Genomic DNA, 23,327 nt, shown 5'->3' with positions numbered 1-23,327 from the left:
ACCGGGACTATCGATATATCCGACCCTGTTTGCATGTAATTTTCTCCGTGCGTGCATAGAAATAGTATCGATATAACCGGGACTATCGATATATCCGATATCGATATAACGAGACTTTACTGTATATATTTTTCAATATTTTAACATTATCTGTTGGACGCGGTGGAATTCAGCACCCATCTGTGCCACAATGTGCGCATATTGCACAAGGGCCAAATCTGAATTACATTTCTAAGTCTATGGACATTGTTCTGTGTCCAAAATGGCAGTGAGACTTCATTTAAGACATCAGAAAATAAAAATAAAAAAATACGTACTCGCATAAAAAGACACTTAGTAGAAGTATTTTGTCATTTTTATTATTTGTTGTCCCTTTGACTCAGCTCAGCAAGAGGGAAGCACCCTCCATTGACAAGCCGCCGCCACTGGTCTTTACACTTACATTGGCCACACACACACACACACACACACACACACACACACACACACACACACACACACACACACACACACACACACACACAATTTACAGTTGCATCACAAAAGCGCACACAGTTGTGATGAGTGGATTTGAAGCACAGCAGGTTATTGCGTCTGTCGTGTCACATGATCTTGACCACAGGGAAGTACTTGTGAGCCGTGAAGTCAAACTCTGGTAAAACCTGGTGATTAAAATGCAATGAGATTGAAGTGACATAATGCCAATCAGATTATTAGTCATCCATACCATGGTCTCCTTCTTGTGTCCTCCAGCCAGGAGTTTGGTCACCACAAAGTTGGGTTTGGCCACTCTCAGAATACCGTTCACCTGTGGTCACAAAATACCAACATTTTGACTCCTCAAATCTACATGATTTTTAAGTATGCATGTAGAGGTCCGCATACCAAAACAGCACATCTTGAAAACAAATTGATTCACTCTTTACATTTTTTTTACAGTACTTATGATATTACTGTATGGGCAACTGCGACCAATCGCCCCATATTTTTTCTGAATAAACTTAAAGGACAACCGACGCCTCCGGACAAGTTGCGTCCATAATTTGTAAAATCACTTCAAATGACTTCTACTGAGCATATTTTACAAAGATTCCACGGCATATAGCTATATTTTACGTTTTAAGAGTCGCGCTGAATATTCAGGAAGTCTCGTTTTCGAGTTGATGACGATGCCTGACGTGACGTCACGTCTGGAACGCTCCTGACTGAGAAAGCGACACAATGCATTTTGGGTACTTTGTTTGGTCTGAAGACTTCAAGTTGATCCATATTGATGGCAAAATTAGAAGCAAAACGCATAAATAATGCGATGGCGAATCCTTGTGTGTTGCACCAAGACTACTATTTGATACTAGTTGACACAAATTCCCAGCAGACAAATCAGCCCATTTCCAATGGAGCTTGGGCGCCATCTTGTGAATTTTTCTGGGCGCTACATTGGAGTCCAGACGCCTCAAAATGAGACGGAATGACTTATTTAATCGATTGCAAACATTTATGCTTTCTTCTTCCGAACTATTTGAATCATATTCATCACTGGATGAGTAACAAGAAAGCATCTTCTAGATTCTCGAGCAAGGCAAGACGTCCTGGCGTGACGTCACGAACAAGGGGGCGGGGCCTTCTGAAACTCGCAATTTCCGAGGTCATTTTGAAGTAGTTTTGGGACACTAAGTAATTTTTATTGTTGTTTTGCATTTAACTAAAAATATCAGCATGCGTGTTTTGAGTATTTTAGATGCTGTAAAACGTTTTTCTGATGTCAGCTAGGAAACAAAAAAATTGTGGCGGTTGTCCTTTACGGTGTAATACCACCAATCACCACGAGACGGCAGCCATGTCTTCGACAAGGTCCTTAATGGGCATTTATTATGAGTAGACCTAATATTTTTTTGCAGATTTGGAATGATATGCATGACAATCAGTCCTTCAATAATGAAAAAAAACGGTTTAAAAAAATGTGCAAATTGAGTTCTTGGACTCAATGTTGGTTTCTTGATTGAGCAGCTTTGTGTCGCCCTTGAACAGTCATGTTGTGCATTTTCCTATCAACTTACGAAAAATGCACCACATGCATATTTTACTGTTTGCTTCAAACTCTTTGTTGTTGAATAGTGGATCTTTTTCACATGCATTGAGAAATGTCATCCGTTTTGTTTTGGAGGCGCGGGTGCCAATGGATGTGACCAGGCACGGCATTTTCACTCATTTGCGACACGAGTGATTTGGAACATCATAATACAATATCAATGAATGTTAAGACCTCCGAGTCCGGGCTTGGTACGTTTTCCAGGATGAACTTGGCCTGCTGGAAGTGTTTGCTGGCAGCCAGATAGAGGTCGGCGGAGCCCGGAGCAGGATTGTACTTCTTCAGGTCAGACATTTCCTGTGAATTGGAAGATGTTCATACTTTACGTTCCCACTGAGGTATAATTTACTGGAAAGTGTCTCAGCCCGAATTTCCAGAGAAAGTCCAAAGCCAAAACACCCACCTTAAATTGTATGTAATGTACAGGCGGGGGTGTGACAACGCTGTTAAAAGGTGCGAAGCGGTGCTTGTAGCGAACTTGCTCGCTGTCCAGCTCAAACTGAGGCTTGTGCACTTTGCCGTCCATGTCCAGCGCCACCATTGTCTGACCGCAGGGTGAATGAGGGTTACTGACTTGATTTACAGAGTGGTAAATCCAAAGAAGGATGGCGCCGTTGTACCTTGTACATGCCGGCACACATGTTCTGGTAGGCCTGACTCATGGTGATCTCTTTGCTCAGGGGGCGAACTGCACACAAATTGTGAAGCAATGCTACATTCACCGAGGCCATCACTCTCATTTTCAGGACCTTAACATGTTTTTGTTTTTTACTTTTCACGCAATTGTAATGAACACAACTCAGAATTAAAACCATGAAAAACAATTATTTCATTGTCAATAGTTTGTTGATGTACACCAAATAAACTTTAATTAATTTCATATTTATATCATACACATGGGCCCCATTTTCTACATCAGGACTAGTCATTGTTTTTTAAATGTAATATACTGAAATAGTCATTCAAAATGATATAGTAATAAAAATACATTGTTGCTCTCAATAAATTAAATACTTTAAGAAACAAAATCTTTACACATGTATGACAATTTAGTGCCATTAACTCATTGACTGCCAGACGATGTGCAAAAATGTGCCCACTCCAGTGCCAAGGTTTTTGTCATTTTAACTGTAAATGCAGGACCCACACAATATCTATTGAGTTTCAGGACTACATAAAAATTCACGACAGCATTAGTAACCTTAGACTCTCTTCTTTCATCAGAAAAAAGAGCTAATTCCTAAATTATATGGGTCTGGAGTTATATGAGCTGGAAATGAGGGAGGCTGTACAATATACAATACAATGCAAGCTGTAACAAAGCGCGAAAATAGATAAAAGGCAAAAACATTGCCAGAGGTCTGACCAGCGCTTTATCGGCACCCCCTGAAAGAAAAACCACAACCCAACCAAAGAATGGCGCTCCACGTCACACTTTTCAATTCCCGAAAAAATGAGAGATGAGATATATATACATATATATGCGTGTGTGTGTGTGTGTGTGTGTGTGTGTATATATATATATATATATATATATATATATATATATATGGCGCCAAATAGTGTGAAAACTACGGTACCGATGCATATAAGCAAATATTTAAAATATTAAAATATAGTATGCGACAATAATGCTGAATTGATTGTTTTTTTTTCATGGAGGAGTAAAAAAAAAAAAATACCTTTCTTTTTCTTTTTACTCTTTTTGCTGCTGCGTCCTTTCACCTGCTCCTCCAGGATCCTCTCTTCGGCCATCTGTGACGCATCCGCTCTGCTCAGCGTGGACATCAGCCACGCATACAAAAACTCCGACAGATACCTGCGCAAATTACTAGGTGTTACTCAGTTAACCTGAGGGCAAATCCCGCGGCATCTACGAGGTCGAGCGGGCGTACCAGTAGACGTAATAGTACTCGTGCATGCTGTAGAGCTCCAGCTCAAAGCCGCTGAGCAGGTACTGGATCATGATCCTCAGGTTATGGTAGAGGATCCAAGTGCCAAGGCAGGCCAAGTGCTGCCGCTGGGGCTCATACTTGATCAGCAGGCTGTGAAGGGCTGCATCAACCTTCTCTGCCTGCCGGTGAGAGGGGTGGCAGACACGTGACGACTGTATCACTGTCAAGTCTCCCCCACCCCCCAAAAAAATATATATATATAATAATAATCGGAAAAAAGAGTTAATGGTTAAATTATATGGCTCTGGAGTTATCTGAGCTTGAAATAGGGGCAGCTGTACAAAATACAATACATAGATATTGATTTATATAGTGTCTAACAAGAGCTTAAGCTGTAACAAAGCGCGAACATGGATAAAAGGCAAATGCTGCCCTCTTGTGGAGGTCTGACCAGCGCTTTATCGGTCGGCACCTCCTGCAAGAAAAAACAAAACAAATGTATGAATGGCGCTCCACGTCACGCTTTTTAATTCCCGAATAAATTTGGGAATGTCAGTAAAGGAGTTAATAATATATTGTCCTTAAAAATGACAAACATTTTTATACATTTATGTAGAAAAAAATCACCAATAATAATCTGAAACCGAATACAACAGCCATTTGGATGAGTTGGACACAAGACAGTCAAGCAGTTTATGAGAATGAGATTTGAAAACAAGGACGCGGCCTGCAGCAACCTCTACGTAATCAACTTTTGTTTATGAGTGACTCATATTTCATTTCGAAATACATTTCGAAATGAAATATACAATTATATGAAATATACATTTTTGACAATTAAACTGGCCAAAGGACACAAATGGCATGGCCGATCCGCTGATTTTCCTCTGCATTTTAAGGCGTAAAGAAAAAAAAAAAAGCAATCCCTCATCATGGATCACATTGCTTCCTAGATTCTCAATATTTCTTTGCATATTGGGTTTTATCGTCAAAAGTAACATCACCTCATCCTGTAAGGTAGCAAATTCTTCCAGAATGTGACCCAGCTTGTCCCGCTGCCGAGCTCGGTTGTGTCCGTGGATCTGGATGAGGCTGCAGAACGGCTGACAAAAATCAAGCACAAGATAATAGAATGCAAGTTATGTCATTGAAAAAGAGCGACCGGGCAAAATGCACAGAGGACAGCTGAAATACCCTCGAACAGTGTGTGACAAAAGAGTCGATGTAGTCTTTGGCCTGGTGATTGTTGAACAGACAGCACCTGCACACACAAGTTACACATTGGTACCGTCTTTTGTGTTGTATAAGGCGCACCCGAAAGCCTTCGTTTTCTTCAAAAGATGACCCTGCGGCTTATATGGGAAGTCATATTTATCCACAACAGGTCCCGCAACTAATGTCATCAACCAACGCCTCCATTTCCCCCTGTAGTAGAAGTCATGTGTAACCTTAGCCTCGGCTGTAGCGCCTTATAATGTGGTCCATCGATGAAAAGGTTTCTTCAGCCGTCATCTGTCCTTCTTTGAAGATGTCGGACGTTTCGCTCCTCAAAAAGCTTTGTCAGCGAACTAAAGTTGTGCTGGTAGCTCTATCCAGATGACGGCTGAAGAAACCTTTTCATCGATGGACCATTCCTGTACGACTGAGAGTTTACACAGATCTTGTAATGTGGTGTTCCTTACATTTAGAAAAGGTGTATACAGTGTATATTTATATATTACATTTGGAAAACATTTTTCATTCTTTGAAGGTGCGCCATATAGTCCGGTGCGCCTTATATATGGAAAGTTTAGAAAATACACCATTCATTGGGGGTGCTCACTAGTTTCTCGAGAACGGCAAGTCATAGGCGGGAATAATAAACTGAAACTACAAAATGGAAGACGGGAAAGCAATATGCACAGCTGGATATAGCGTACAGGATTTCACAATCCAGAAATCTCTGACTTACTTACTTATATGAAAGGACGGGTGGGCTGACAAAATATCGAAGGGCATCTTTGATCATGTCCTGCATCAGATGGGTCCCAAATACTTTCTTGTTGTCAATCAGGAAGGTTGTCTAGATGGACCGCGACAATCACATTCAGTGTTGACGTTGCCTTTGCAAGCATAAACTTGGAAATGAGCTCACCTGAAGTAGAGATCTGGACAACACGCAAGGAGACTGCTCGCTGAACTCACAGAAGAAGTCCTGTCATTCGGTGTCACCAAAATAAGAAACCAGAAGACATTCACAACAGGTAAAAAGATATACAGTCAAACCTCTGTTTTTCAACCTTACTCCATTCCAGAAATCTGTTTGGAAACCCATTTGGTCGAAAACGGAAACATTTCCCATTATAATCAATGTCTGCTTTTTCTGCCAGACGATGTGCAAATACAGTAAAGTCTCGTTATAGCGATATCGGTTATATCGATAGTACTGCTTATTACGATACTATTTCTATGAACGCAAGGAGAAAATTTACATGCCGCAGGATCGGATCTATCGATAGTCCGGTTATATCGATATTTTTTCCGACTCCCGAGAATATCGATATCACGAGACTTTACTGTATGTCCACTCTAGTGCCAGGGTTTTTGTCATTTTCACTCAAATTCCAGGACCCACAGAATATTGAGTTTTGGGACTACATCAACATTCAGTGCAGCATAAGAAACCTTAGACTCTCTTCTTTCATTAGAAAAAAAAGTTACTTCCTAAATTATATGGGTCTGGAGTTATATGAGCTTGAAATGAGGGTGGCTGTTCAAAATACAATGCAAGACATCCAAATGGGTTTATATAGCGCTTTAACAAAAGCTGAAGCTGGAACAAAGCGCTAACATAGACAAAAGGTAACTGCTGCACCCTCGCGGAAGGGAAAAAAAAAAAAAAAAAACATTCTCAGAGGTCTGGCCAGCGCTTTATCGGCACCCCCCCCCCCCCCCTGCGAGAAAAACCAAAACCCGAACAAATTCGGGAATGGCGCTCCACGTCTTAGTTTCAACTGCCGAATAAATTCGGAAATGGCAGCGAATGAGTTAATCGTGATTGAACAACACATACATGCCAGCTCACAATGGAACGCGACACGAAGATAATGCGGCGGTCACAATGAGACACACGACACAAGGAAGTGACGTATAAGGAAGCGGTGGGTAGAGGAGTGGTGCATTCAGATGCACTCAGTAAGATCGAGAACCAATTTTTGGTTGTAAACCAAAGCATTAAAAAACTGAAATTTCTGGTGTTCGAAAACAGGTCTGACTGTACTTAATTTTTTTCCACTTTCTGACATGAAATCAGAGTGCCGTATTTTCCGGTGTATAAGGCGCACCCAAAAGCCTTCATTGTCTTCAAAAACTGACCCAACTTATACGCAGGTGTGCCTTATATATGAAGTAATATTGAGCCACAACAGGTCTCCCAACTACTGTGAACAGCCACCGACTCCATTTCCCCCAGTGGAAGTAGTGCGTAACCTCAGCCTCTATTGTCGCACCTTATAATGTGGTGTGCCTTATATTTGAAAAACTTTTATAGATTTATATATAATATTTTGAAAACATTTTTCACTCAGTGAAGATGCATCTTATAGTCCGGTGCGCCTCATTGATGGAAAAAGTTTGAAAAATGCACCATTTATTGAGGTTGCGCCTTATACTCCGGTGCACCTTATACACCGGAAAATACTGTATTTTTTTTTCTCATTAGTATTTCCTATGATTTCATGTTAGACAGTAAGAAATAAAAAACAAAAACTGATTGACATGGTTAGTATAACAAATTTCCACATTACCAGAATGCCGTGCAGGTTGGTGGTGTTGATGACGTCACAGACGGTCTTGATACGCTCGATGAGCTTGCCGAAGTAAGCCACCATGTCCTCCCTCTTGATGATCTTGGCGTAACGAGGGAAGGTGGGCGGCAGCAGGCGCTGGTTGACGAGTGGTTCGAAGCCCATCATGATGGGGTGATCTGACATGATTTTTTTTTTCTTTCAAAAAATTAGTTGCGCAAATCATTTTTCGTAAAAATACATATTAGATGTGAGTTTTTTGAACCTCCTTTGGTGGTGTCGTTCTGGGACTGGATGCCATGTTGCACACTGGAATGAATGGCTGACAGGAGGTCAGCTGCCTGAGCAACGAGCTTCTGGGCTTCCCCCACTGAGCTGGTCTGTTACACAATACAAACTTGTCTCTCAGTTCCGTGACTTTTAGAAGGGGAACTTAGCCAAGTTACCTCTTTCTTGGTGAAGGCGATCAGTGCCGTTAAGAGAAGACGTGTGAACTTGATGCGGTTGAACAATGCCAAGTATTGATGGTGCTGGAAGTAACACACACACACACACACACACACACACACACACACACACACACACACACACACACACACACACACACACACACACACACACACACACAAACGGCAATTTAGGGAACATTAGCAGCACGTTGGTGCTACCCTTACAAAAAAGTAGGAACGACAAGTTGGGAACATGATCTGACTTCCCTGGCAAATTGTACTCATGAGTCACACATGACATGAGTCATACGGTACTGTGATGATATCTTGATATCTGTATTGTACTTTTTACGTAAATGTTGTAAATGGTTGCTGACAGGAATTGTTAGAGCTGTTGTGGCTCAATATTACTTTACATAGAAGTCGTATAAGTCGTACGGTGCGCTTTATTCACCGGAAAATACAGTATTTGCCGTCTGTGCAAGAAAGGGTAGCTACATGTTTATTTTCTTTCTATAAGACAATAAAAGCAGTGATGGATGATGCATTACTCAATCAAAAAAAAAGGTACGAGCTATTTGGAGTGGGCCTCTATTATCCAACAGCTAGAAACAAATATTTAGCCATTCACTTATCTAGTAACGTTTAGGAATCCCAAAAAAACATCAAATCACCTCCAGTTCCACCTCGGGGTTACGCTGCTCACCCTGACGACTGCGTGTGCTCTGAAAGGTGGACGCAGAGCAAAATATAAAACACAGAAGAAGGCGGCAGGTACAGAATAACTTTGATCAATCGGTTACCTTGACTTTCCTCTGTAACTCATCCTCCACATCTTTCAGCATACCTAGAAGCAAGTGGGGCGACTGTTGATTTTTACTCTTGTTTGACCCTTTGGATGAAGTAACACGTGAAAGCGTAATCATGTTGTACCCGTCACCCGCAGATCTGTGACATTGTTGGCCATCCTGAAACCGTACGTCATGGCCTGAAAGTCCTCCTGCATACACAAAGAGCAGATCTCACTCTCGGGTTCGTACTCTCCCACACAATCTATGAAGCTGTGGAACCTACGGCCCACCTCCTCAAACACAGCCGCCTTGTTGACTTTCTCTCGTGCAATGTCACAAATTTTCAAAATGCCCAGAGCGAAGGCCTTGAGGGCGGGTTCCTCGATCAGGTCCGGGTTGTGGACATACAGGCAGGTGAACACCGTCTGAGCTAGCGAGTGGCCCTCCAGCCATGTGATCTGCACCCGGGTTACACATACAGTACACATTTAAACATCCACTGCCGGTACTTTGGTGAGAGATTGCTGAATATTAGTTCAGTAGGAGACTCGCCAAGCAGCAGAAGCACGTGTCCATGATTCCAATGAGTTCAGGGAGGCTCAGATCTTTCACCTTGATGGCGTGTTCCTACGGGAAATAAAATGGACACTTTAATGGGGTAGTCAAGTCAAAAATATTTTTACCAGAAGATGTTCTCTCAAGGTAGTCGAGTGGTTAGCACATCGGCTTCACAGTGCAGAGGTCGCCGGTTCCTGTCCTGACTCTGTGTGGAGTTTGCATGTTCTCCCTGGGCCCGCGTGGGTTTTGTCCGGGTCCTCCGGTTTCCTCCCACACTCCAAAAACATGCATCGCAGGCAGATTGACCACTCCAAATTGTCCCTAGGTGTGAATGTGAGAGTGACTGTTGTATGTCTTTGTGTGCCCTGCGATTGGCTGGCAACCAATTCAGGTGTCCCCCACCTCGTGCCCAAAGACAGCTGAGATAGGCTCCAGCGACCGTAATGAGGAATAAGCGGTACAGAAAATGGATGGATGGATGTTCTCTCAATCATGTTAAGTTTCAGAAATCATAAAAAGGGAGATTTTCGTACTGGCGACTCTATGGTGCGTGCTTAAAATAATGTGAGCATTACAAAAAGTATAAATTTGGAGTAAATAAAAAACAAAAATAGTTTCAATTACAGTAAAGTCTCGTTATATCGATATTCAAGGGAGTCCGAAAAAATATTGATATAACCGGGACTATCGATATAGCCGACCCTGTTTGCATGTAATTTTCTCCGTGCGTGCATAGAAATAGTATCGATATAACCGGGACTATCGATATATCCGATATCCATATAACGAGTACTGTGGTCAAAATCGGGAGTTTCGAGACCAATTTGTGAGACTTAACTTGTATGTTCTCTGTGCGCCCACTAGTTAAAACTATGATGAACTCATTCACTCCCATTCCCGAATTTATTTGGGAATTGAAAAGCATGACATGGAAGGCCATTCACGAATTAGTTCAAGCTGCGGTCAGACCTCTGGCAATGTTTTTCCCTCCCATTTGCCTTTTGTACAACCGCCCCATTTTAAGCTCAGATAACTCCAGACCCAAATAATTTACAAATTAACTTTTTTTGATGAAAGAAGAGAGTCCAAGGTTTCTTACGCTGCATGTTTATGTAGTCCTAAAACTCAATATTCTGTGGCTCCTGCAATTTGAGTGAAAATGACAAAAACCATGGCACTGGAGTGGACAGATTGTTGCATCTCGTCTGGCAGTGAATGAGTTAATATTGTGCTTGTGGAATATAAAATGTGTTTTATTAATGTGTTACATTAATTTGACTTTGTGCATGCTATGGGCTGTGTTCACATGTGATGTACCTTTATGGCTTGCTCAAAGTTGAGCACTTTCCGGTTGACTTGGTTTCCGATCATCCCCGCGTCCATCTTGGGATCCATCATCTCGATGGCCGACATGGCTTCAAACAAGCCAAACCTGCCACCGTCAGAAAAGTGTTTTATTGATGTTGTTGCTGAAAATACACTTAACTCTACTCTCCTTAAGTATTCCGGTCTTTTCCATACTCACAGCATGTCGTGAAGCAACTCCCCAAGGCTCAATTCTACAAAAAAAAAAAAAAAAAAAAAAAAAAAAACAACAGGTAAATGTAATAAGAGAGGAAAACAAATCTATCTGACATCCACTATTATGTACCTTTACAAGAACTCTTGAAATCATGGGTAATGTCCACCCAGTTGGCGTTGTTCTTCATCTTTTCCGGGATGCCCAGACCCCAGCCACAATCATCCTCTTCCCCCGACGACTTCATCACCATGGTGGCAACTGGCGCATTCACACACAGAGGACATGAATAGACACATCTCTGACTAGTTTTCCTACCTATCAAATTCATATGCAACTTTGGCATCACACGAAGAGGCAGCTAATGGTAGGTCAATGGCATGCTTGGCTGCACTAAATGCTCTCTTGTTAACTGCAATTGGAGAGAGTGCCCATCATGACTAAACCGTGTCTATTTGTATTAAGATAACAATTACTGTAGTCACACTACTTGAGAATCACAGGAGCATTTTTGTACATGTGTAGGCATTCATTCATTTAATACTGCATGGCTTGATGCATGTCGAACTGGCTTCGGATGATAGTGAATTACGTTTAAAGAAATTAGAAGTATCAAGATACTTTGGAACCCCACTACTACAACTAAAATAAGTAAAGAAGAGGGAAAAGGCAAAACAGTTGAATATTTGCACATAATGCTGAATTAGTTTAGATTGCCTTATGCTAACAAAAAAAGACAGATCTCTAGCCTAAATCTGAGGGTCAAGCTAGAAGCGATAAACATTTTAATTAGACGTCAAAGCCAATTTTAGGGTTTCAGATGGGGTTTCAGAATCAGAAAGCCTTTAAAAAATTCCCACAATGGGGAAATGTGTAATTTAAACAAGAGTTTGGGTTTTAAATTAGATTGATTTAAAATTATGGTGTAAAGCATGGGTTTCGGTTTCAAACATTTTGCAGCGTTTCAAATTAGGGTTTGAATAGAACGTCAGGATTTCAAACTGGTATTAGAATTTGGAACAAGGATCAGAATCTCCAGTTAGATGTTCAAAGCAGACTGACATGTCTAATAGAATTTGGATAAGGATTACAATCAATTATTGTAAGATTCGCAAAATTAGAGGCTGTTGCCACTTTTAACAGATTCTAATCTGGAAGATTCGTGCCAGGACCATTTCCTCTCCATTTAAATAAACAAACAAATAGTGACAGTTCAAAATAACTTGATCGATCATGTAAGTACAAGCAATGGAGTGAGTGAAAGAAAGGAACGTGCACACACACAATGTTTGGTTAATTAAAATAAATTACTTCAGGTACATTATATAGACGATACAAAAAAAATGGACGGTTTTACAAAAAGATGCAGAGCTAGCTCGAGGCAGTAATGCTAAATAGTGCATCTTGGTTGAGATAACTTGTTTATATTTCCTGTTTTAACACTCCAATGCCCCACAAATGAACAATACCAGGTTAAGGGTGCTGCTCTGACTGAAATCTGATACATACCTTATTATTTTTTAATAGCCATGCAGCTTTAGCTGAAAGGGGAATGATTTCACGGACCTACAGCCAGGGCGCAGTGATATGACGTCATCAAAAAACAAATCAAAATGCCGGGATTTGTAGTTTTCTCTCATTCTGTTCTTAACCCAGTCCCCGCGGGACATTTACCGCTTCCAATTCACCGCCCAATGCAGAACATTATACCATGAGTGTTGTTTTTGGTGACGACCATGGCGCACTGGCTGTATCAAAGGCGTATGAGCACGTCAAACCGCAGTAAGAGTCGTACTCTCGCGTGGTTCGCTCACTTTGACAGCCTCTCTCTCTGACAGTCTTGGGGCTGCCCCTCATCACAACATCACCAGGGCGTTTCAACCAGCCAGCCAGACGACAAACGCTATTACACAATAAACACACCGTCGTTATCTCAGGAGGACAGCCGTTCCTTGCTTCGGAGGTAAGTCATGCACATCCTATGAACGGCGCTGCCCGGGCTAGCCCTTTATCTTAACGCGGCTGGGACGTTCTTAAAATCGGCTTTCTTGTGAGCTCAGTCCGGCGGTAACCCTTCGTCCCCGACGGCAGGTGCAGCCGGGGGCCGCTAACGCTTATAGCATCTAGAGTGATTTCTTACGCCATTCCAGACAGTTCCGGCGACTTGGTTGCCAGTGACGGCCACTGTGTTTCATCTTCGTTGTTATTTCACTTTGCTTTGTTGTAGATTTTGTAAGGGGGTCATCGGAAGGCGATCAGCCGTCTTTCAATTTGCAATGGCTGTCACAAGTGACAAAAAGACCTTATCGTAACAACGTCAAGCTCGGTTCATAAATATTTAAACACGTGTACACCAGTCCACAACGCCGCCAAAACAAGTGCCCACGCCTAATAACAATCAAAAGCAAGTTTACCAAATTTACCAAAATTCATTCATTTATTCATCTTCCTAAACTCATCTTCCGAAACTCATATTCCTCACTCGGGTTGTAGGGGTGCTGAAGCCTATCCCTGCAATCAGTCAATTATGCATATTTTTGGTTATGCATATTTTTGGAATGTATGAGGAAACCGGAGGACCCAGCGAACCCCCCGCCCCCATTTTTTTTTGAAAAGAGTCATGCTCTGACTCGTTAAGGAAACATTTGTTTTCTGTACATGTGTTTCGGCAAGGCATTCAACCCTGCACGTCAAGCATTTATTTTGATGCCACTCCCAAGCAGAGAAGTTTAATGCCGCAAAAAGACACACTGTGTAAAACAACTATATATACAAGTATACTAACTTAATACTAATGAATAACGAGTAATGTCAGTGCTAAAACAATTTAAGGATCAGTTGCTTGTACACAATTGGTGCAGTAACACAAATAACAGTAAAGTCTCGTTATATCGATATCCAAGGGAGTCCGAAAAATATCGATATAACCGGGACTATCGATATATCCGACCCTGTTTGCGTGTAATTTTCTCCGTGCGTGCATAGAAATAGTATCGATATAACCGGGACTATCGATATATCCGATATCGATATAACGAGACTTTACTGTAGTCTATTTTAACAATACTGACAGCCATGTGTTCTTTATCCTGGCCAAGCTTTTACGTCGGATGCCCTTCCTGACACAACCCTCTGTATTTTTCCGGGCTTGGGACCGGCACAAGAGGCCCCCACTTAATTTTCAAAGTGTTTCACCGCGGGGAAACAGGCATGAATGACAATGCCCCAGTCCATGCTTGCCCATATTTGGAAGTGCTTTGTGGCACCTAACCAGGATGTAACCAGCATATATTGTGCACCCAAACATTTTATCATGAACTAAATACAACACAGAACATTTTAATTCAGTACAACAAGCAGTAATCAAGAATCCCTTTGCCAGGAAAGGATATGCCCGAATGAATCAAACAGATATACAGTAAAGTCTCGTTATATCGATATCGGATATATCGATAGTCCCGGTTATATCGATACTATTTCTATGCACGCACAGAGAAAATTACATGCAAACAGGGTCGGATATATCGATAGTCCCGGTTATATCGATATTTTTTCGGACTCCCTTGAATATCGATATAACGAGACTTTACTGTATTAAAAGTCACCTCTAACTGTTGTCAATAAAAATTGACTTGTGACCCATTTTGGTGGCCGTTCAACAGTAACACACCTTCACGTTGTCCTACAATGACATATTCTACTCACAATGAAAGCATAATATTGTTAAGATACTGATGCATTACATGTTTATTTCTTTGATAGACGACATGCCATGTTGATGTGAAGAAAATGAACAAACCAAAGATGGCCTCAGAGAAGGGGTGAGTGTTCATTCGTATGTTCATGTATTTAGTTATGTATTTATGTATGGATGTATTTATTTATTTACTTACTTAATTTCTTCTTGTTCTTGTTCTTCTTATTATGATTATTATTATTATTATTATTATTATTATTATTACTACTTGCTTGCTTACTTATTTACTTAGTTATTTACTAACTTATTAACTTACTTAATTATTTACTTACTTTAAAAGCACAATTTTATCCAAGGAAAATGATGGCATTTCTCTATGCTTTGTACTCTTTCATACTGTTACGCACCTTTAAAGTGTCACGGTTTGCGAGGTGGTGATGGCGGGTTCGGATCCCAAAAAGCAGGCAGGAGGGAGCAGGAGGTTGTTTGACAAATTGTATTAAAATAAAGGTCAGCAGTAACAAAATGTAAAACATCAAAATGATCTGAATGGAAAAAATACAAAGTAGCAAAAGAAAACCAAGTGTAAAAGTCCGCCAAGGTTAAACAAACACGTACACAATGCATGCTGCAACCAAGCAGCAAACAAACAATGAATCGGCACCGGATGGTCGTGCCGGGTGTTCTTTTAAATGTCAATGATTAAACGACCAACACCTGCGAGGCTGCAGGCAGGGCTGACGTCGCTACCCGCTGGTCGCCAATCTGATCAGGACGACCAGCACCTGTGAGGTGTAGGCGGGGGCGAACAGCGCCCCCCGTTGGTCGTCAACCAGATCATGACAGTACCCCCCCTTCAAGGGGCTGCTTCCAGAAGTCCCAACAGTCTCCCAAAAAGGTCCACTCGCCAGGGAACGGTCGGTGGAGAGGGCAACCGCTGCCTCTCCAGCATACGACGGGCGGCGGCCTGATGGGAACGGGACTCGGCCTGGGGTGGACGAAGACGCGGCACGGATCGTCGTGGGCGTGAGTGCGATCCCTCTCGCACGTTCACGCGACGGCGCATGGCTCTGCGTGGACGTCGAACTGCCAGGCGCAGAATGGCACCCCGTACGGCCGTATGGGACCAGGTCTCGGCCGGACGCCGACGTGGGCGTGAACTGCCCGGCTCCGGAGGAACGAGACCAGTCCAGAGCCGCTCCGGGATCCAGCGGTGAGTGGGGTCTCGGACTGACATTGACGCGGACGTTGCACGGCTCGTCGTGGATGAGACTCAATTCGTCATGCACGACGACAGCGTGGCTGGACGTGGGCGTGCAATGCCAGTCACCCAGGGTCACCCTGGACGGCCACCTGGAAGGAGGTCTCGGCCGGACGTTTACGTGGACGTTGCGGCTCGTCGAGTGACGCGATTCAAACGCGACGAGGCTTTCGCTAACGTGGACGTAGCATTGCCAGGCACAGGGTGGAAATGAGACGGGTCCGATGTACCTGCGGGATCCGATGGTGGGCCGATTCATTCTGTCACGGTTTTGCGAGGTGGTGATGGCGGGTTCGGATCCCAAAAAGCAGGCAGGAGGGAGCAGGAGGTTGTTTGACAAATTGTATTAAAATAAAGGTCAGCAGTAACAAAATGTAAAACATCAAAATGAACTGAATGGAAAAAATACAAAGTAGCAAAAGAAAACCAAGTGTAAAAGTCCGCCAAGGTTAAACAAACACGTACACAATGCATGCTGCAACCAAGCAGCAAACAAACAATGAATCGGCACCGGATGGTCGTGCCGGGTGTTCTTTTAAATGTCAATGATTAAACGACCAACACCTGCGAGGCTGCAGGCAGGGCTGACGTCGCTACCCGCTGGTCGCCAATCTGATCAGGACGACCAGCACCTGTGAGGTGTAGGCGGGGGCGAACAGCGCCCCCCGTTGGTCGTCAACCAGATCATGACATAAAGGACAACCGACGTCTCCGGACAAGTTGTGTCCATAATTTGTAAAATCACTTCAAATGACTTCTACTGAGCGTATTTTACAAAGATTCCATGGCATATAGCTATATTGTACGTTTTAAGGTTTGCGGTGAATATTCAGGAAGTCTTGTTTTTGAGTTGGTCACCCTATGTCACTGAAGGAACGCCCCTCACCCTCATTCCTCAATGCATTTCGCGGTACTTTGTCTGGTCTGAAAACTTCGTGTTGATCCGTGTTGATGGCGAAATTAGAAGGAAAACACATAAATAACGCGATGGTGAATCGTTGTGTGTTGCGCCAAGACTTCTACAGTGTATTTGATGATCACTTACAAAACGTCCCAGGAGACAATTTACACAGAGCTTTGTCACCCTCTTCTGCCTTTTTTGGGTACTGTGAGTATTAAAGAGTTTGTCACTCAATTTCTCTCCAAATGCATCAAAATGACCGGAATAAATTCTTCACTCGATTGCAAACATGTATGCTTTCCTCTTCAGAACTATTTGAATCATATTCATAACTGGATGAGTAACAAGAAAGCATCTTTTCCGAATCTGAAGCCATTGTTTTGATTCTCCAGCAAGGCAAGACGTCTTGGGGTGACACCACGAACAAGGGGGCGGGACCTTCTGAAACTGGCCACTTCCGGGTTCAATTTGAAGTAGTTTTTGGACACTTTAAGTCATTTTTATTGGTGTTTTGCATTTGACTGAAAATATCATACTGCGTGTTTTGGGTATTTTAGATGCTATAAAACGTTTTTCTGATGTCAGTTAGGAAACAAAAAAGTGATGTTGGTTGTCCTTTAAGTGAGTTCTCCTACCTTTTGAACTCCGAGTGTAGCACCAATGTTTGTTGGGGTCCTGCAATGTACTTTTGTGCACAAGAACTTCACATGAATTAGGTTAACATGTGCAATTATCCAGAGGCTTTTTGTTCTCGTTACTATTGTTCTTTATAAAATATTGTGTTATGTAGATGTATAATGTATAGGCAATGTTGCAAGAAAGAAGTGTAATGTGATGCTTCAAGAAAAATAGTATCCACTAAAGCAGATATGGGCAAATTACGGCCCGCGGGCCACATATGGCCTGTTAGGCTTTTTAATCCGGCTTGTCAAACTTGTCCAAATTATAGTAAAAACAGTGTCTGAAAGTCATGTCAAAAAGTTAGCGGACAACAGGGCAAACAACTCTGAAAAGTTGCCTGCCCAGCCATAAAGCTGCCTGCCCCATTTTTCACAACTTGAAACACAATAAGACGGGTAATCGCGAAAAAAACATTGTTGCAAAGTATAACGTTTTTTTTTTAAATTAAGGTTATACCTACCACAAATGCTACCTTGCTTAATTTACAGATATCTGTGGCAGTTGATGTTTGTTGTCATGGTGCACAATCCAATGTTTGCGTTGCATTGTCTATTGCAAGCCACTAAGCGCCTTTCATAACTCTCAAGTACACTTTACAGTCACGGTATAACGTAAGTTTACGTTTTGTAGCTTCACAAATTTTGTTAGCTTCTTTTGAATCTTTCCTCTTGGGTGAGGTTCTGTGCATCTATTTTGGAAAATGATATGCAAATCACGACCTTATAATGCTTGGGAAAGTCTGAACTACGAAGCAGGCTTCTGATTGGCTGCTGTGCAGAGTATGCAAATTTCAACAACAGGTAGCCTTTGTCTGTGTGCTTGGCAACGGTACATGTGTACTGTTTGCGTGTGAAGGCAAGGGCGTCCGTGGCGAATTTGTAGAGCTCGCGGTCAGGACAATCCATCCATGATTTTGCGGAGTTTAACACAAGTAGATATTATTGAGCTTGAGTATTTCGTTGTGTAATAATTTTTTGAATGTTGAAAGTGATTCCATTTTTCAATAAATGTTGTTTTATATAACTTTGCACCTTCGATTGGAACTTATTAAAAACAGACGGAATCTTGATAAATCACAGTGAGTATGTTATTTTAATCTATTTCCATTTCATCCTCCCAATATTTGCGAAATAGAATGTAAATGCCATGTCTTGCATATTCCTTGAGACAAATTTATTAACTGATAAGGGCTATTTTTCACATTTGAAAGACAGTTAATAATTGGGTTGTAGTGTTCTTTCTGTGCTATGAGGTTTTCATCCACTACATTTAATGCTTTAGGTTTACTATTTCCGGCCCAAACACCCCTTCCAAATGCTCCTGGCCCAGCCCCTCTGTCAAATTTTAAAACCCATTTTGGCCCACAAGTTAAAAAGTTTGCCCACCCCTGCACTAAAGTGAAACTGCATAGGAAAGAAATAATTACAGGAAAATAAAAGTTACCACAAAACGTTTAGTGGTGAAAAAAAGAACCGGAAGAGAAAATAAAAACAGGTCATTTAAAAAATGCATTTTGTGACAATAAAAGTTGTTTTTTTTTGTGGGGTGGAGGTGAAGAGGAAACAGGATTAGAGCTGAGGCAGGGTTTAATGACAAAAAAGGTAACGTATGAGCAGGGTGCAGGAGAAATTTATTACTGAAGCAGATGGCGATGCAATGGGCTATTGGTCTGCTTGGTAAATGTGAGATTTGGGTGACAAGGTGGAACAAGGTTGGACCAAGGATTTGGCAGCGAGTCATGAGGAGCATGAGTAAGAAGGAAAAGAGGAGAATGAACACTTTCAAACACGTAGCTACACTTATTATGTTGCCAAAATACCACTTCCAGAAGTCGGAATCTTAGGGTACCTGCATACAGATCAAGCAGGCACTTAAACCGAGTCGATGACTGATCAACTGATTGGAGGTGGTGATTGAGTGCCCACGAAAAACTGCAAAATGTAACAAACAACATGCAACAGGAATTTGGCAAAACAAAAAAAGAAGAAAAGAAAAACAGTGTATCAACACCACCAAAACTATTGATTTTTTGGGGGTTATTCAAATAAAAAAATGTATTGAGGACAAATGTATGATATCAAATCAAAAACGCATATAAGAACACCTGAAATTTACTAGCATAAAGTAATGAAATGCAAATTTACCAGAATACAGTCAGAATTTTACCAGGAAAATGTTTATAATGGAATATAATTGTAGTATGACAACACAATTACATTTTCCCGTCATTTTATGTAAATAAAATATTGTTATGAGCAACAAATAGCATTTCAGAAATGCCTCAATATTTCGAATCAGAAAATACCACAATGAAATATTTCAAGAAACAAATGCCAGTTTTCGAGGATTAAGTTGTAATTTCAGGACCATAACAATTCAATATTCTGATCGTTGTAATTTTTCTGTTTCTGTGTTTTGACAAAAATCAATTCTCAATAAATAACAAAATAGTCTCATTACTAGAAATTAGTTTTATGAGAATAAATACTGTATTTACTGCACGATAAGGCGCACCTAAAACAAAAGATATTTTTTTTCAAAACAAGAGAATGCGACTCATAATCCGGTACGCCTTATGTATGGAAGTTTTAAAATATGTCATTCATTGAAGGTGACCCTTATAATGCGGTGCATCTTATGTATGGAAAATGTTTATAAATGTCATTCGTTGAAGGCGTACCTTATATTCCACAAAATGAGGTAATTCATAAGGGAAGAAAAAAGGGAATATTACCTGAGTACAATCATTACATACATTTTGAAAATGAGAATATACGGTAGTTGCAAACTTGAGAAAACAAGTGTTCGTGATTTGGGGGGGATAAAGCTGTATTTAAAGGACAACCGACGCCTCCTACAAGTTGTGTCCATAATTTGTAAAATCGCTTCAAATGACTTCTACTGAGCGTATTTTACAAAGATTCCACCACATATATTTTACGTTTTAAGAGTTGCGCTGAATATGCAGGAAGTCTTGTTTTTTAGTTGGTGCCGAGTCCTTAACCTACGTCACTGAAGGAACAGCCCTAACCGAGAAAGGACACATTGTATATCGTCAATGCGTTTTGCGGTACTTTGTTTGGTCTGAAAACTTCGTGTTGATCCATGTTGATGGCGAAATTAAAAGGAAAACACATGAATAACGCAATGGTGAATCGTTGTGTGTTACACCGAGACAACTATTTGATATTCGCTGACCAAAATTCCAAGCTGAAAAGCTCTGGCTCCATCTTCTGTATTTTCTGTGACTCAACACATCAGTCTTGATCCCTCAAAAGTGCAAACATTTATGCTTACCTCTTCAGAACTATTTGAATCATATTCATAACTGGATGCGTAACAAGAAAGCATCTTCTCCGAATCTGAAGCCATTGTTTTGATTCTAGAGCAAGGCAAGACGTCTTGATGTGATGTCACGAACTGGGGGCGGGACTTTCTGAAAAGGACCAATTCGCAGCTCAATTTTTGGCAGATTTTGGACACTTTAAGTCATTTTTATTGGTGTTTTGCATTTGACTAAAAAGCCTATGTGTTTTGGGTATTTTAGATGCTATAAAACGTTTTTCTGATGTCATTTAGGAAACGAAAAAGTGATGTTGGTTGTCCTTGAAGGGAAAAAAATGGAAAAACTTAAATTTGAAACATCACGACAAAATTACTTCACAAGAATGAAATAAAACAAAACTCGCTTTGGACAAATAGTGCACATTTGTAATCTTACAATCTTTTGAGATTTTTTTTTTTTAATGAGAATGCATTCATAAATACAGAGAAATCTGTAAGATTATGAAACATGACAACTGTCATGATATTAAGAAGATGACAATTTCCAGAATACTCGAATGAAAATAACAATTAACCAAATATGAGGCAATGATTGATGTATTTCTTTTTTAGAGTGGCCCCCGTGCCACTTCATGTATAACTAATGCAATCTGTTTATTTGGGCATGTATTGAACGCTATGCGCTCGCTTGCCATTTTGACTTGTGCTGTCCCCAGCGTGCACTCTTCTTTGCTGTGTCTTTATAAGGACATGGGGAACATTGAGCTGCGCTGGGTACAACTTGGATTCGCTTCTCCCATGTTTGCAGTCGCTGTACCAAGTGGCGACCTTTCACCCCGCTCATCCAGCTGAACAAAAGTCCTTGACCGAAACGTTCTGAAATCGTCTCTACTAAAGTCCACTAAACGCTTTGCTTGTTCAATAAATACCACTCGCGTCGAAACATAGCTGTTTTAGATGCAGCTTTGTTACTAATAATCCGCCCATGAGGATTAACATATTTGTATTTTTTATTGTTGTCATTATAAAACCCGTTGATCATTTGTTTTGTTTTTTTGTCTTTGAACTGAACGGCAATAAACTAAGAGAACACAGAATCGAAATAGCCAACCTCAGATGACCCTGATGTATCCCAATGGGATGTTATTCCCAAACACTCCAATGCACAAAAGAATGGAGGAAAGCAATGTTGTGCCTCTTCTACATCACGCTGTGTTTGTTTTTTTGCACAAAACTCAAAATTCAAGCAAATTCAATCCAATTTACGGTCTCATTCATTCCTCTCACCAGTGTTCCCAATAACTCCAGAGTTCAGATCCTGCTGACCCAGTTGGAAAAGGTGACCGGAGACTCCATAGTGAAGGATCCAGAGATGGCACGGCAGATCACCTCCAAGCTTCTGCATCTTATGCAGACACAAGGTCAACTCGCACGAATAATACATACAATACATACAATGCATCCTAATTTATATAGCGATTTCACAATAGCTGCAGCTGGAACAAATGGCTTCACATAATAGTCAACACAAAGCAGAATAATAAACACAACAGGAGCATCAAAACATGGACAGTTGTGCGATGTTACAACCTTCCCCATGTACTCTGATGTTTGAGTACAAGAAAAACATTTCATATAATATCTTAAAATAATAGGTCCTATTGGGCTACTGGATGGCAGAAAGACATTCATTACAGCTGATTTGAAAGTCAATCAATGACAAAAAGTAATGATAGTGGTATTTAGACAACAGTATTTTTCCATTTCAAACTTAATGGAGTGGAAACCTGAGGGTGAGGAGGATTAATGTAGTGAATATAAAAAATGATTGACAGAGTAGCACTGGACAATTCATCTAAATTTTGTTGTAATTTAAAGGACAACCGACGTCTCCGGACAAGTTGTGTCCATAATTTGTAAAATGGCTTCAAATGACTTCTACTGAGCGTATTTTACAAAGATTCCACCGCATATAGCTATATTTTACATTTTAAGACTCGCGCTGAATATTCCGGAAGTCTTGTTTTTGAGTTGGTGACGAGTCCTCACCCTACGTCACTGAAGGAACGCCCCTGACTGAGAAAGGACATACCTTGCATCACCTCAATGCATTTTGCGGTACTTTGTTTGGTCTGAAAACTTTGTGTTGATCCGTGTTGATGGCAAAATTAGAAGGTAAACATGTAAATAACGCAATGGTGAATCGTTGTATGTTTCACCGAGACAACTCTTTGATATTCGTTGAAAAATATTCCAAGCTGTCACCATCTTCTGCATTTTCTGTGACACTACACATCAGTTTTGAGCCACCAAAACGACCCAGAAAACCTTCTTTAATCGATTGCAAACATTTATACTTTCCTCTTCAGAACTATTTGAATCATATTCATAACTGGATGTGTAACAAGAAAGCATA

The 23,327-nt window shown here is 41.1% G+C and overlaps 2 protein-coding genes across 2 annotated transcripts in view; one reads left to right on the top strand and one right to left on the bottom strand.

The window, feature by feature from the left end:
- Positions 1-337: 337 nt before the first annotated feature.
- naa35 (N-alpha-acetyltransferase 35, NatC auxiliary subunit) lies at positions 338-12,722 on the bottom strand. The gene is made up of 23 exons (XM_088994176.1): positions 12,596-12,722; positions 11,219-11,347; positions 11,093-11,126; positions 10,885-10,999; positions 9,562-9,636; positions 9,300-9,467; positions 9,152-9,218; positions 9,022-9,065; positions 8,893-8,943; positions 8,216-8,299; positions 8,035-8,149; positions 7,770-7,948; positions 6,119-6,178; positions 5,940-6,046; positions 5,179-5,245; positions 4,989-5,087; positions 3,985-4,163; positions 3,772-3,908; positions 2,710-2,777; positions 2,493-2,633; positions 2,264-2,386; positions 728-808; positions 338-662 (listed from the first exon to the last, which is right to left on the bottom strand). Exons 2-23 carry the CDS (start codon positions 11,337-11,339, stop codon positions 603-605), a joined length of 2,175 nt encoding a protein of 724 aa, XP_088850302.1. The 5' UTR covers positions 11,340-11,347; positions 12,596-12,722; the 3' UTR covers positions 338-602.
- Positions 12,723-12,843: 121 nt separating this feature from the next.
- Positions 12,844-23,327, top strand: part of agtpbp1 (ATP/GTP binding carboxypeptidase 1) — a 37,255-nt gene continuing 26,771 nt past the window's right edge. The window contains exons 1-3 of the mRNA XM_088994175.1: positions 12,844-13,049; positions 14,849-14,907; positions 22,202-22,332. Of these exons, the coding sequence (XP_088850301.1) occupies positions 14,876-14,907; positions 22,202-22,332 (163 nt within the window). The 5' untranslated portion in view covers positions 12,844-13,049; positions 14,849-14,875. The remainder of the gene's footprint in view (positions 13,050-14,848; positions 14,908-22,201; positions 22,333-23,327) is intronic.

This window comes from Hippocampus bargibanti, linkage group LG04 (assembly GCF_051943395.1).
Source record: "Hippocampus bargibanti isolate YZ-2025 linkage group LG04, ASM5194339v1, whole genome shotgun sequence".
NCBI lineage: Eukaryota > Metazoa > Chordata > Actinopteri > Syngnathiformes > Syngnathidae > Hippocampus > Hippocampus bargibanti.
Note: the sequence above shows the minus strand (reverse complement) of the source record. Positions and strands in the feature narration are given on the sequence as shown.